Here is a 15,642-nt window from a genome sequence, read left to right as displayed (position 1 = left end):
TTCTTCAGCAAGACACTTTCTTCCCATTGTCCAGCAACAACAAAAATAATAATATAAAAAAATATATATAAAAAAAACACTGAACAAACCAAAGCCACTAAACACTTTAAAATGTTATTGCCATATTAAGGCGCCTCAATAATTTTATACTTTTCAATGTTATCACTTGTTTATACTTTTTTATGGCATTGTGTATATCTAACGAATTGCTACAAAGTTAATCAATTTTTTTTAAACTTTTAATAAAAAGTAATCCGATATGCATTTCCACGTGTATACTCCTAAACCGAATAAGCAAGGGATATGAAACTCTTGCCCGTAAGAAAAATGATGAGAAATTCTTTTGTCGATCCAGTCTGATCTGGTATAAGATTTAGACCCATGCCGCCCCGATTAACAGTGCGATGCCTTATTTACTGAGCCACTACGGGTGGAGACCTCAGTAATGACTCCATTTAAGTTAGACCAGAGCAATGAATCTAAGCTGACTACATAAATTAACTAATTGTATTGCGAAGTAGGTGTGTATATATTTGAGCTGGCGCCATAACATTAAAAAAAGAATTATGATCATGGACTTAGTTCTCAAGTATCATGGAGGAGCATGGCAGTGTGAAAATAGTTTTCGAAAGCTCTTTGTTGCAGGCATATTTCTTATATTATTTCATAATTTATTTTCAGGATACGATTAAGTCGAAATTAATATGCACAAGATCTAAATTCTGTAATAAGTGTCCGCCCTTGATGTCAGCTTTATGTTATAAAAGTAAAATAAATATTGGGGTCCATATGAGATCAATGCTTCCACCACCCACCCACACTCACAGTACATGCGGTGTTTAAAGTAAAATATGAGCCATAATTCCCTAAAGTTTTGTCGGAAAATTGTGAAAATCGAACTTGACCTAGATCGGCTTCATTGATATCCTCAAACTAAATTTGTTTTCATTTCGCTAAGTTTTCCAAGGTTACTGAGCGGAAACAAAATTCGTAAGGGACATGGGTAACACTAAGACCCCCATTTATAGATATGGCACGTGGTTAAAAGAATAGAACGTATTGCAAGCTTGTGAAATCACACAACTTGTTTTCTAAATAAAAGAAACATACAAACAAACAACAGGATGGAATTTTATTATCGTATACAAACAAGTCTAATAAACGCATTCCAAAACCTATTATTACTCTGTGATGGTGAATGTAGTGGATTTTTCATCATATATTTGACTGTGTGGATGTTTGCTACCGCATTCACCGTTGCAGACGGCTGTAAAAGAACAATTAATTAAATAAGTATTTAATTTTATAAATGTGCATATTGACCTCTTGAATGCAAATGAGTGAAAATTATATAACAGTTCTAGAGAAGGCATGTTTAATCGCGAAATCTGGTGACAGAAAAGGTTTTATCGAATGAGAGGTTATCGCCTAATTGCGAGTATGCCTGTCCATGTCACCAAAGAACTGTAACAAAGACAGTGCATTTTAGGGGGTAATTTCATGGACAACATTGACCTTTGACATTGTTAGTCTTGCCAAATACTGAAGAAAAGAAAATCATAATAGAAATCACAAATATGTCTAATTAATTCTGATTGCTAAAGCATGCAAAAATGGTCAGTATTGATGAGAATTTTGTGGTAATTCTGTGGAGACCACATACAGGATGTACAGATTAGAAACGACTCCACGTTTAGGATGGTACCCACCAACTTTGACTGTGTACTGTCCTGGAAGCCATTGCTCGCAAGGACCTTGGGTTGGATCACAGTCTGGGTCAGGCTGAGCTTTCAGTTCGACTGGCACATTGTAAATTCCTTTAGGTTTCAGTTCATTCAGGAAAGCGGTACCTGATTATGAAAAAAGCATTTAGGATGTAGTAAAATGTTGTTATAGTAGAACTCTTCCACTAAAAGCTGTTATGTCGTTCTTATTGAAAGAAGTCGTGCGTTCGTTTAAATGAATAAAAAATAAAGCAATGCGAGTTATTTTCAACTTGTTTTCTTTCATAGATAGTAAAATTTGTCCAGTAATGGGAAAAATTTTGCTGTCCAAATGAGGTGGTTGTTGTGTATAAAAGTATGGAATCTGATGAACTGATAACAACGACGATCCTCTGTATGTATTTTATAAACGCAGAGTTACGTGAATCTGCTTTCCCTTTATGTTGTTTACCTTTTCATTCTATATTCAATATACAAAACAATTTTACTTACAGAGAAGATTGACTTACTGACTGGGATTTTGTCAACCGTCACAATGTCAATAACAATTTCGCCAGTTCCTGTGCCATTCTTGCTCTCGTAGGTCAAACCGATGTTGAACACACCTGCAAAATGGAGTTTACTTTGTTCGACGATTTCAAACATTTTATCGCAAACAGAGAAACCCAAATTGATACTCACACAGACACCGTGCAGAAAAAATGCTATTTTTGGAACACAAGTTGATAGCTTTTTTAAAAATATTTATGTGGCAAAAATTGTCCATGAAAGTAATAGTTTAACTGATTATTGCCATTATTTATGCCATGTGTTACTGACTCAATATATTTCACGGGGAACGTAGAATTCTTATCCGTCACGGTAATTTAACCAACCAGTTAGAATAACAGATTTTATCTGAATCAGGGCAGTATATGATACAAGTTTATACTGTACTATGATTCTCGAATATTATTCTTCTATCTAAATTTGTAAATTTTAAGAAATATTCACGTAAAAGGCGCATGAAGGGGAATAAAATTGTTAAGAGTTGTGTTTTGTGGGGGGGTTGGGTTAACACCATGTTTCAGCACCTGATAGGCTATGCATGGTGGTGTATTTGGTACAGGAAGAACCCGGAAAGATGACATGAAGCCATGAAGAATCACGGGAGGCTACTGGCAAGCTTTCTCACATACCTATGTTAGTCAAGCCGAGACTCGAACTCTTGCGTACAGAGGTGAGATGTGTGGAAGATCCGCAAATGTATGCGCCTTAGACCACTCAACTACCCGGGGTCTCAGTAAAACAAAGCATATTTTGACCGCTAACCACAATAAGCACAATTGATAGTAAAAACTATTCTAAATGTTGAATTGAGAAATAAATGTTGATTTGAAAAGAAATTTTAAATTATTTTCCTTTTAATTAAAGAGGCAAAAGAAAAAGAAAACATAACAGCTTTGAACTGTATTTACGAGACAACATTAAAGTGCGCATGACAAATCTTCAGTCATTAACATGCTTCGTTCTCTGTGACTGCTCTTTACAAATTAAAAGCTACGCATCTACAATAAGCTCAGTAGACTCGTCCCAGAACAAAACAATGGGGACAGGCATTAAATAACAATAGGGCAAAATAAGTCTTTAAAATAAGAAACCTGACATAGATTGTCATATTGGCCATGTCAGAAAATTCCACTTGCCTGCGGTCCAATTTCTTTCTTCTATTTGGTCTCTTTTTGCAAACAAATTATATTATATATATTGGATATTATTGCTATATAATTAAAATAATAATATAAAATATAATATATTACATAATATACAAATTAGAAATATTTCCTTACCTTGTGGCCCGGACTTGGGTACGACATTAAACAAAGTGATGTGGGCATCACCGTTGTCGTTGACTGGACAGGTCTTGAGCAATTCACAGAAGTAGATTGGATCCAAATCCGCCCTACGTATCAAGAACGAGGTAAGTAAAAACTCTTACAGAATACCGGTTTTAACTTGGTTTGACGATATTTGGTTATTAACAGTACTCAAACATGAAAGGCCAGAATTCTGAGAAGCTATATAAGTATCTATTTCCTTGATATAAAAGGTAACGAATTTATTGGAGATATCCATTTCTTCCCATACTCTTCCAAAGAGATTGTTCATATTTCCAGAAAACGTATAATTGTCTCATTTAAACTGATACCCCTTCTTCAATGTTTAGAGATGGATGTGAGAACAATAAGAAGCGTTCCTGTTAGAATTTGAAGAAGAGAAGGAGGCAGAAAATGGAATGCTTGCTATGTTCATATTGTATAATAAATGACACATTTTTCAATGACTTAATAATAAACTGATGCCAAGTTTTAAAGACGCCAAATGATTCAGACGGCACTTGACAATACTAGATAGTAAGATGTAGAATGTCAAGTAAATTCGTTACAGTCCGTGATTATACGACAATTCCCCAATTAGCAAATGTAACACTCTTTGGAGTGTTGAGGATGTGCATGACGCTTTATTTCAGAAGTTGTTTGGATGAAGTTGACTTGCTTACTTGTCAATCAACTTGATAAACTCATCTATGCCCACAATGTCACAGAGGATGTTACAGACTGCCCCGATTGCCTTACTTCCGGTCTTCTGCTCTAGAGCGGTACACAGGATTTCACATGTTCCAATAACGCCAGAATCTGACGAATTGAGTGAATAGTGATTAGTGATTTCGATCTCTCTCTCAAACTTATCAATGAGATGCGCACACTATTTAATCAGACAGTAATGGAGATTCTTGAATTAATATGGAAGGCAAATTAATTGGATTTAATATGCAATATGAACAATTCGAATTTGTCAAAATATCTTACCGTCCTGCAAGATCTTTTAGATATTTTAAATGGCGGGTGCCTCCAGAGATAATAAAGGTTGAACTTAATTGGAAATATACTTCCAAATGTAAATATTTTGGTTCACTCTTGTCTAATAATGCACAAACTATTGCTGCAAAACGTTTGAATACCATCCAGTCTGAAACAGTTGGGATTTCTAAAATACTTCCTCGAAATGAGATCAGGACCATGGTCAAGAAATGATGTTATCCTTGTTTATCTTGATGTATTTCGAATTTTCACATGTCGCCGAAGCTGCAAGAAACATTTCTATAATTAAACCTGTAGAGTTTGATTTCTCAGAGAGCTGGTGACGATACTAATGATTATGTCAGGATGGGTTCAACCTGTATTGAGATGATCTTTCATGCGTGCTTGTTTCAGGCCTATTTGTTATGAAATGAAGTGGATAATTGCTGCATTTTCGCTCCCTTGTCACACATTCGATTTAACTTATTAAACAAGTTTGATAAATTTATTGAAATGAAAACAAATGTAAGACTCTCTGCATCACATAACAGAAATCACTGACTGCGCTCATTAAAAACAATGCATTAGTGAAGTAAAATCAATGACGTGAAATCGGATATCTCAAACACATGTATTTTGCCTTACATGAATTTACATTTTACATAAGTACATTATCGGAAATTATGAGATTGGTGTATTACGTCATGTAATAAACTAAGTTATTTTAAAACAAGGGATACGCAGAACACTACTGACCAGCGAACTATACTATATAAAATATCTCACGTGACTTTCCACGACAGTAACAACATTTTAAGTTAAGATCTGTTAACGCCGAAAAGTGAGTCTTCTGCGCTGCTCACAGGTCAGTTAAGGGAGGCAAAAATAAAGTAAATGAAGGGTATAATTCTCACTGAGGATGATGTTGAGAAGGACATCGATGGTCTGGTCAGTGAATTGGATGCAGATTGGACATAGGTCTAGGGGCTTGTCCAACTCGTTAGCCACAATCTTTAAGAAACTCTTCTGTCCACGTGTCAGCTGAAGATGAATGGCTAATGTGTGCGTCACCAACAGAATACACGTCACAGCAGCGAGTACCTGAAAACATTCCAAACGTTTAAAGTGTATGCTGATTTAAGTTTAGTTTTCTTTGACATACGTATTTGGAAGACTGTATATACAGTATGTCATTATGTCAGAATGTCAGAAGGAATCTAAGAAAAGTCTCAAATGACAAACTTCAATCAAGACTGGACGAAGTTCTTTTCAATAGGGTATTATGGTGGAATGCCTCGTTTATTATTTAATTTTCCTCTCCACCTCCTTGTTTGTGCTTCTTTAGTATTCCACTTTTATTTGTTTACGTTGATACAGCTAAAGGTAGTGAGGACGGCACCGGGTGGCTGAGTGGTCTAAGGTTCTCGCCTTTACAGATCACTCTCAATTCTGTTCACATTGGTTCGAGTATTGGGCTTGGCCAACGTGGGTATGTGAGAAAGCTTGCATGTAGCTTCCCGTGTGTCGGTGGTTCTTTCCGGGGTTTCCCAGGCTCTTCCTCCAGAAATATAATGGTTACCATGTACAGCCTATCATGTGCTGAACAATGGCGTTAAGCCCACAACAACAACTAAAGGAAGTGAAGAAACGTCATCAAAAGATGTCATTTTATTTTCAGACGTTGTTTACATGTTTTAGTAATGAAGTTGTCTACACTAGACAAAATAATTTGACTCTAAAAATGACGAATATCAATGAAAGAAATACAAATGGTGTTGATAAAAGTGAATTGTGATGAGATTATGGACATCGCACAAGAAATAGTCTCTCTGTCCATAAATGCACTTTCTTGATGAGGCTGGGTCTTATTCGTGAAGTGAGTACGACCTTTTTACCGATTTAAAGAAAAGCAAAACAATGTAAAGCTAACTATTCATAAAATGCTCGACAAAAGTTCGAACATAATGAAAGGAAATAATACAACTTGAGCGCCAGATTAACTGATACGAAAATCGGAGTTTCCCCGTCGTGCTCTACACAGTATACTGTATACACGTGGCGGATGGGCTTCCACTGCATGTTTGTAGTTACTTGGGTAAGTTGCCTTTCTTGGAAATAAAATTCTCCTTTCTCGGGCTCGACCCAGTGTGAGATAAACTTGTATTTTAAGGCGTGAGGTTGTGGGTGCTTCTGTTTTGAGATACTAAGGTTTCCGAATGGAAATAGTCTTATTGGTTTCCTTCTTGTGCACAGTGAATTTGAGATAAAAGCCTTTCATTTTTAAAATCAATACATGTTTGTTTTGTTTTTAGTCCCACCCTAACTAAAACAGATATGATGTTGTATACTTATAACAAAATGCATTTGACCACTGCAGTTAAATTATTCTACCTTTTGCTAAGACCGCTCCGGAGGCGGGAGGTCGTAGGTTCGAACCCCTGCCGTGTCTTACCAAAGACTTACAAAAATGGTACTAACAGCTCCCACGCTAGACGCTCAGTATTATGAGGTTAGTGTTAGGGCTGGTCGGCCTGGTGTGAGGATAATGTAACTGGGTGGGACATCATGCTACATGTCTGCGGCATGATGCCCCAGTGCTAGACATCACTATAAACTGCCACACTGCAGACATCGTAGCAATACGACTGAAAAATTGTTAAAGCTATGTTAAAAATCCTAATCACATACACACACCTTTTTCTAAAATTAAATATATATATATATATATATATATATATATATATATATATATATATATATATATATATATATATATATATATATATATATATATATATTGGAATATTATTGTAAATAACAGTTCCATCTAACTACGAATTCAGATATTGGGTCCAGTCATCGAGTTGTGGGTAATCACCTTTTCAATCCATCTTTGCTTTCACGCTTCTTGTTGCCATCAAGCCTTGCACCCCTTCACACAAAACTGAATGTTATTTAGCACACGAACTGCATATGTTAGTTACGCGTGCCTTTTAGAGGTTATGTCATTCCATGTCCAATTTTTTACGGAGTTAAGCAGTTTAGATAAGGAACCATTCAAGGTATTCTTAACCAATTTGCTGTGTACGTCTTTTCACATACTTACATGTGCCATTTTTGGGGTTTCAACTCCATTTTTAGAGTCATGGCTCTTGCTAATTAATTTCACATTTTTACATAGGACGTTGCTTGTATCCGTCATAGCTCAAGAAACGTTCAGCATATTCTGATGCAGTGTTGTATGCACATTGATTCGTAGACCTATATGTGTCTTTTATGATTTTTGTCTTGTCAAATCAATTTTGGATTGAGTTATGGCGCTTGACACTAAAATTCATATCTTCATATGCGATTGTCAAATCAATTTTGGATTGAGTTATGGCGCTTGACACTAAAATTCATATCTTCATATGCGATGTTGCTTGTAACGTTGCTCAAGAACTATTCAACGTATTCTGATGCAAAAACTGTGAAGAATAATAGAGAAAAAAATCACTTTTTACCCGTGTCAGTTTGGTGAAAAATGTCCCTAGTAATCATAACTGATTTTCTTAAGAACATTCTCTATTGGGTCTATATATGTGTCTTATGGGTTTTGCTTCGTCTGTACCTTTCTGGACAGAGTTATAGGCTTTGTTAAAATAGCTTCGTATCTAAATATGGTGTGCTGCAAGAACTATGCAACATATTCTGATGCAATTGATTTGAACGTTGTTCATAGACCCATGTGTCTCGTCAACTCCATTTTTGACAGAGTTATCTACCTTTTCGATAAAATTTCATGTTTTGTTTGTTCTCTTTCGATATTACTTGCATTGATGCTACTTTGTAGGAGCGAGATTTCAAACATTCGGCATCGTTATTTAGGATGGTCATAGCACCCGAATACCCATCTTCTCCTAAATTTGGTTTTCCAACACAAACTGTTTTCTTATTTTCATTTTTTTAAATTATATTTAAGATCCTGCACATTTGACTAAATAAAAGCAAAACACTGATTACATTTGATTAAAAATTAATTTTTCCCCTCAAATATTTCGAATTTTGAATCCAAGATTCTGCATCTCCAAGCAAACAATATCGTACACATTTTCATTACAAGTGAGCGGTTTGGCTAATGTTAATCACGTAACATGAATCTGCAACACAGCACACTTCCTGTTAATCTTGACCAGCAGCATCCCAATGTATACTGGCATATTGGATCAGTCTATTTTTGAGAAATGGCGAATCTTGACCAGCAGCATCCCAATGTATACTGGCATATTGGATCAGTCTATTTTTGAGAAATGGCGAATCTTGACCAGCAGCATCCCAATGTATACTGGCATATTGGATCAGTCTATTTTTGAGAAATGGTGAAAACTTTGTGTACGACTTATTGTGCTAAACGGAAAGAAATTAATAATTTTCGAACAGGTTCTTCCAATATTGTGCGTTTATTTAGTACGATGTATATAGGTATACCAGCCACAGGGGATCCAAAAGAAAACTAATGTACGTGTATATTTTTAAAGAAGAAACTCAAACTTTATAATTGGATGGAATTTGTAAATTTTTATTTGAAAGAAGGAAAATTTAAATTAAAATTTTAACAGCAACACTGATGGAGTACATTTTGTTCACTAGTAATTCAGCAAAATAATCTAACTTCAGCAACGTGCAAAAAGAAAGCATCATGATATGTGAATACAGTTAACATGAAAATAAACAAACAATCAAACCGACTCTATACATGGCAAAATAACTATATTAAAAAAAAGTTACATACCACGTTATGACAAGATTTTTAAAAAGCATCACATTCGTTTACACGGGCTAGCAATTAGCAAGAAAGACTATCAATGGGTGATACAAATCCAAAGTTCTTTACAATGGAAAGACCTTCATTTTTTTCTCTCATTTTATAATATTCATTTATCCTTCTTAATAGCAGTGTTCGTTCGCGAAAAAACTTTATTTTTCTGAAAATAAAAAAAATATAGAGCTAACGTTGTGAAAGAAATCAAATCTTTAGCTGGGACTGTGAAAGAAAGCGAACGACTGTAAAATTATGGTATTCTTTTTTTAAAACTTCGACACGTCGTAATTCTTAATGATTATATCGTTGTTGAACTACCAAAATACACATTAACAATTCGTTTTGATTATGAGGAATATATTTCGTAACAATAAGAACAGAAAAGACCACTTCAAGAACCATACCTTCATTGTTGCCAATATCCAAATGATTCCGGCCGCCTAACTATCAAGAAGAGATTGGCGTATTTATACGACAGCCGTTTCTATAAGATTGGTCGCTAGCTGGAGACTTAGAATTGATAAGGTGTGTAGATTTTTATATTGACAGATAAAATTCAAGGTCAGAGTACAAAATTAGGACAAGAGTTCATAGGCACTGTGAAACATTCCGATTTTCTAACGGTTGTCTAAAGCGCGGGGGGGGGGGTGTATACAAGGTACATTAAGTAGCATGTCTCCTCTCCATTCACACCCACCCCAAATTGCGAAGACACGATTCTCGAAATCACAAAACGATACTTACATATGGTAAATAGGTGAAGACTTTTGGGTTGGGCAAAAGTACAGTATATACATATAGAGACAGACAGTAGGACTGAAATCTCTTCAATGAACCCGGTAATCGAGGCGTGAGGTTGGGATGCTGGATTTACAAAGGTTTTTTATTTCATAAAAAATCTAAAGTCGATTTTCTGATCTGTATCTATAGGCCAATGTAAATTTAGTCTTTTGAACTGATGCAGTCAGAGAGAGAGAGATAGTTAAGGAGACAGATTGCTAGATGGCTTAATAGAAAGAAAAAGAAAAGAAAAGCAAATTTGCATTAAAACAAAAGTATCATTAACAGCACATTATACACCCGCCCTGTGTTTAGAAGTCCTCTTTGTAGATAATTTAAATTTTGTAAAAGCAAAAACCACTTTTGTTAATTCAGTCAGTGTCCATGATGCTTTAAAAAAAATTCCCCTCCATCACTGATCGACTTCTTCCTTGCCCCAAGTATAAGCCGCCCACAGAGTTTCGTAGCCGTAAAATGATGGGAGAAGCCAAGTTGTTGTCAAGAAACCATTTGTTTTTGTCATTCAGTTATAGTAATACTGACGTTTAACTTTTTGACCCTAAATCGATATGGTTCGTCCTTTTCCCAAAATATAAGCCATCAATAAAGTTTGGTGGAGAAATCGAGTTATTGTGCGGCAGTCACGTTTCTTCTTTCAGGTAAAGTGACCTTGACTTTTGAGCATTTGACACCGAAGTCGAAAGGATTCTTCATAGCCCAAAATGCAAGTGTGCTAACTGTAGACTCTATTTTTGTGCGGGAACAATATTGGTAACAAACAGACGGATAACGTTGAAACATAATACGATTATGGTGGGCGTATATAAATTATGGAATAGAACAATGGAAAAGCACAACAATTCATGTGAGCACACCTCATAAACACTGTGAATTGTTACAAAAAAATAACAATTTTCACGAGGAATTGCAAAGCGGACTCATCAGAACAAACTACTTAATGAAAACTCTAATTAGCTTTTTCGTTAATGATTTTCTGCGTGAAACTTACACCAGTGGCCATTGATACACCAGCGTTATATTAAATTTGAAATATAGTTATGAATTATTGTGGCATTCCTGTGTTATAGCCAACTGCTTAAAGGTATTTTATCTTCTCATGTAAGATTTATAAAAGGTCATTCATTAAAAAAGACGACACATATATGATATACGCCTATTAGTATACGGTAAATAAAAGACACCCCTACTTGATAATCCCTTCGTATACAGCACAGTTTAAATGCTAGAAATTGTGTCGGTCATGATTGGTCTTAGGGGATAGGACAGCACAGTTTAAAAGCTAGAAATTGTGTCGGTCATGATTGGTCTTAGGGGATAGGTTGTACACGATACATATCGGGCTGAAATGGGACCAAATCTTATCTGAAAGGCATGAAGCAGACACTTTCCTTCTTACATCCATGCAAATATATTTACATATACATAGGTTGGGTAAATAAGATACAAATATACATACGTTCAACCCACGGCATTGTGATAATAATGTATACAAAAATTACTGATGAACACCGATCTAGATAGTTAACTAACTAGTGAAAGATAAAGAGATTGAAGCTCGCATTTAAACCAAACATAGCGTTTAACTTGAAATGATTTCTACATCACAAAGAATTTGATATAACCACAGACATGAGCGAGGTCAGAAAAGGTCCATATTTTTGAATAAGTATAATAAAGCACAACATAAGAATATCATTCACTTGACCTGAAAAGTCAGTAGAAATTCATAGCATAAAAAGTTTATTCCCCCACCCCCAAATTTGGACATGCGTTTTTCGTGTCCGAAGGCCGTTTTTGAGAACTCGTGATGCTCACAGTGCAAACACAAGCCCTTTCCCAAAGTGATAATTTCGAAAAACATTGTGAACTTAATAGTTTGATGCAATACACAATAGTTGGCATCCAGGCAGTTCTTGAGATAGTCTGCTTGCCTTGAACCAACGTGTCTACTGCTATAAGTGGCTAGCTCTGCTTTCTAGCCGACTGTTGATATTTCCCTAGCTACATACCGCGCAGTGACTACATGAGGTGTACATGCCTCACACCAATTTCAAGAACAACACATGTCGGAAAGACCAAATTCACAAATATATCAATATCTTTAATTATTACACAATACTAGCTAAAAAAAGTCACACCACAGTATTAAGTTAAGAAATTTGCCTGCGGTCAGTTCACGAAATTGTTCCCTGCCGCTTTAAGTCATATTACAAATAGGACATGGCTTCTCACGTCGCGGACTCGACATTAGTTTCAGCAGAACTCGATCGGTTTGGATGCACCAATCTGTCCACGCCTTATTTGTCATGTCTGTTACTAAAAAGGAATAAACATGTATTTTAGAACTGATCCCACTGCACCAATGTTGCCTTTCGTGTGTGTATGTGTGTGTGTTCTAGTTGTTTATTGTTTTTTTTTTTTCCTTCTACAATACAGGCGCTCACGCATATCACTGTTGCAAATCATATATTATATGAGAGCAAAATCTCCTCCAAACACAGAGACATACGAATTAATCTCTGGAATCATGTCGTTTTGGTTCTTCAACGAATATTATTGTTCACATTGCCATGCCTGTGATACGGTCAAGGTTTGCCAGAAAAGTCAGTCTGATCAAAGTCAGATTAAAACTACGATCTATTTATCAATATCAGATCCCTATGTGTCGCTGTGGAGCCAGGTCTCGTAGATAAAAACTCGTGAAGGTTGACCGTGCATGTCAATCAACGGCCATCACGATATCATGGATAGAACCATGACAGAGAAGGCAATACTAAGGAGAGATTGCTCTTATTTCATGAGCTGAGATCGTCATACAAAGTTTGATATTGAGCACACGGACTGGGTCTTGCTTTAATGCCTCTTAGGTTATGTCAATACAGGAGAGAGGTCGTGCGATGAATTTTTGATTGTCCACTGACGGCAACTAAATTCCGACGACGAAATTACAATAAGAACCGCAAAGATCCTGATCTTGTCACATCTGTTACTAATGCGCCTGCAGATCAGGGTCCATGTTTGTTCTACTGATTACTCCTTACAAACAGCAAGACCCAGACCTGCCAGCAAACTATGCGACGACAGCTCTGGGTCTGTTGGACTGCTCTTATAAGCGAGTATATATGGTATGTTTGTTCCGCTTCCCATTTATTATTGGTTTAAAAATATACTGCGCGAAGTTACCTTCTATTGTGATTTATGAACCATTACAGTGTCTTCACTTTTCCGTTCCAAAAACATGTTCGTTTCGCTCTTCACCCTCCATTTCATTTTGCAACTATATAAAGTTTTGCAACAATATAAAGTTTTCTTAAGGTTACTTCAGTACCATCAATTCATATCCAAGTTACGTTAAAGTTATTTAATTTACAAATACCTTAATTAGTATTTACAGTCAATAATTTTCTACTTTGAAAGCTGTCATGCCGTTCAATTCGCTTTGCTCCCTTATCTATTTAAAATGAATGTGCTTCAATGTTATCGAGATGCAGTTAATGGTAAAAAAAAACTGGTCATCCGGACCCAAAACATAAAATCCCAGAAAAGCATCTAATTCCGCTTGTTCTAAAGTAGACTTTTTGAAGTCATAATGTTGTTCGCTTAAGTTATAAATTTGATTTTTATTTAAGTCAGCGGCTTAGAGTTAATGCAAGAGGTTATGTGGTCCACGACCTAGGTTACAGGTCAAGTGACACAGAAGTCGTGACATTTTGAAAGTCAATGGCCTATGATGTTGTTGTTACAACTAGTTTTGGGGGTCAGTGTCATTGGGTGAAGATCAGAGGTTAGGATGAAAATTAAGGGCTAGGGGATCAAAGGTCAAGTGACCCAGAACATAAGTTTTCTATACTGCTCTTATATTCTTATATACTTGGTATCCCACTCGAGCATATCGTCTAATACTCAAAACACTCATGAAATGAGTCCGTACAGATAAGAAAATGGCTTGCGCAAGACCCTTGATTAAAACTAATTTTCAAAACTTATGATTCCCCACATATGTACCAGAAAATGCACGTTAGAAAATTCTTGCGTGAAACGTATAAAAAAAGGTAATGGGATTTCAACGAAGGGTCAGCTTCAGGCAATTTGTCCTATTCCTGAAAATCACCTATAGCTTAATCGAGATTAACCTCTCATGTGGAAACTATCAGGGCAAACCTCTTATGTGGAAACTATCAGGGCAGAAAAGAAAGTTATCAATACATAGGGGATATAAAATCGTAAAACGTGGGTGCTCCCCGGTGTTTAATGCTCCGCTCCAGCTCTTCAAACCATAAAAATCATGTCATAGGAAACAAAATATAAAATCTGCAAGACAGACGTTCCTTCTACGTATCTAAGTTGTCAAGGGAAGGAATTTTATGTACAAGCTAAAAGGTTCAAATGGCGACTAAATCAAACTGGACTCTAAAGGCGTTACACTGAGACTGACTGAAGCCGTGAATTACATAAATCGAGAGGCACACATAAATGACATTAGACTGGATCTCGATTTCATCTTCACAACGCTGAGGTTAATTATGAGAGTTGGGGAGAAAGTGGCAAATTTGTCGGAATGTAATGTTCCAGTATATTTAAAACAAAAATATAAAAGATGAGACCGTGCGTCAGTGTTTAAAGCCAACTCTGGAAGGAGTAATGGCAATGTTCGTAACCAACACATTAGTGATGGTCGCAATACATTGAGGCCACACTTTGTCGTCACCCGCCTCATTTATCATATTTGCTTGTGCTGTAATTCACTGGCGCCACACTGTACCTTTTTTGTGTGGGTCAGACCCGTTTATTAGCACTTACTCCGACCAACATTTTGTTTCTGAGGCGAAGGTCAATATTAGTCAGAATCAGCTGAACCAAACGTTCCGATATCTTGTTGCTGTGAGGTTTTTGTAAAACGCAGGTTTCATCCATTATGTCCAAAATCATTCTCGCCTCCATCAAGTATAAGAGACGATTTTAGAAGCAAGATGTCTAAATATTCTCAGTAACTTCGTAATCTGACATTGCATTTGAAATTTTTATATCTAGGAATAACATTTTTTGGGTCATTCCCTTCAATGTTGCAAGTGAGGTGAAGATATTCAAACAACCTATGGCACTATCTTCCTTACTGCGAGTTTGTATCATTTTCTATCATAACATTTGCTTTTGATCGCACCAGGCCACTGACAGTGTCTTTAGGATTACGACTTATTTAATACAAATGCTTGGAAGACATATATTTAGATGATTCGTTCAAGGTTATGTGCAAGAGTTGACAAAAATCTCACAAAAAATAACATAGTACTGTGGAACAAGTAATTAAATGCTATCTTAAACAAGCAAATTTTTAATAATTGAAGGAATTTTGTCTGAAGTTAGTTGTTTGGCATAAAATCTTGCAAACATGATGAGCGTTGGTGCTTTAGGACAGCAAAAAATCAACATAGATCTCACCACACGTTCTCTTTGTTTTCAAAGGACGCCTTTTGAT

The 15,642-nt window shown here is 36.1% G+C and overlaps 1 protein-coding gene across 1 annotated transcript; it reads right to left on the bottom strand.

Moving 5' to 3' along the window:
* Positions 1-1,117: 1,117 nt before the first annotated feature.
* On the bottom strand, positions 1,118-9,908 carry LOC149805588 (countin-1-like). The gene is made up of 7 exons (XM_089950224.1): positions 9,770-9,908; positions 5,479-5,665; positions 4,264-4,399; positions 3,554-3,666; positions 2,234-2,329; positions 1,710-1,850; positions 1,118-1,267 (listed from the first exon to the last, which is right to left on the bottom strand). The coding sequence occupies exons 1-7, from the start codon at positions 9,773-9,775 to the stop codon at positions 1,182-1,184; spliced, it is 765 nt and encodes a 254-aa protein (XP_089806350.1). The 5' UTR covers positions 9,776-9,908; the 3' UTR covers positions 1,118-1,181.
* Between the last annotated feature and the right edge of the window lie 5,734 nt (positions 9,909-15,642).

This window comes from Sinohyriopsis cumingii, chromosome 2 (assembly GCF_028554795.1).
Source record: "Sinohyriopsis cumingii isolate HCF-2022 chromosome 2, ASM2855479v2, whole genome shotgun sequence".
NCBI classification, from domain to species: domain Eukaryota; kingdom Metazoa; phylum Mollusca; class Bivalvia; order Unionida; family Unionidae; genus Sinohyriopsis; species Sinohyriopsis cumingii.
This window is presented reverse-complemented; position numbering and strand designations above follow the sequence as displayed.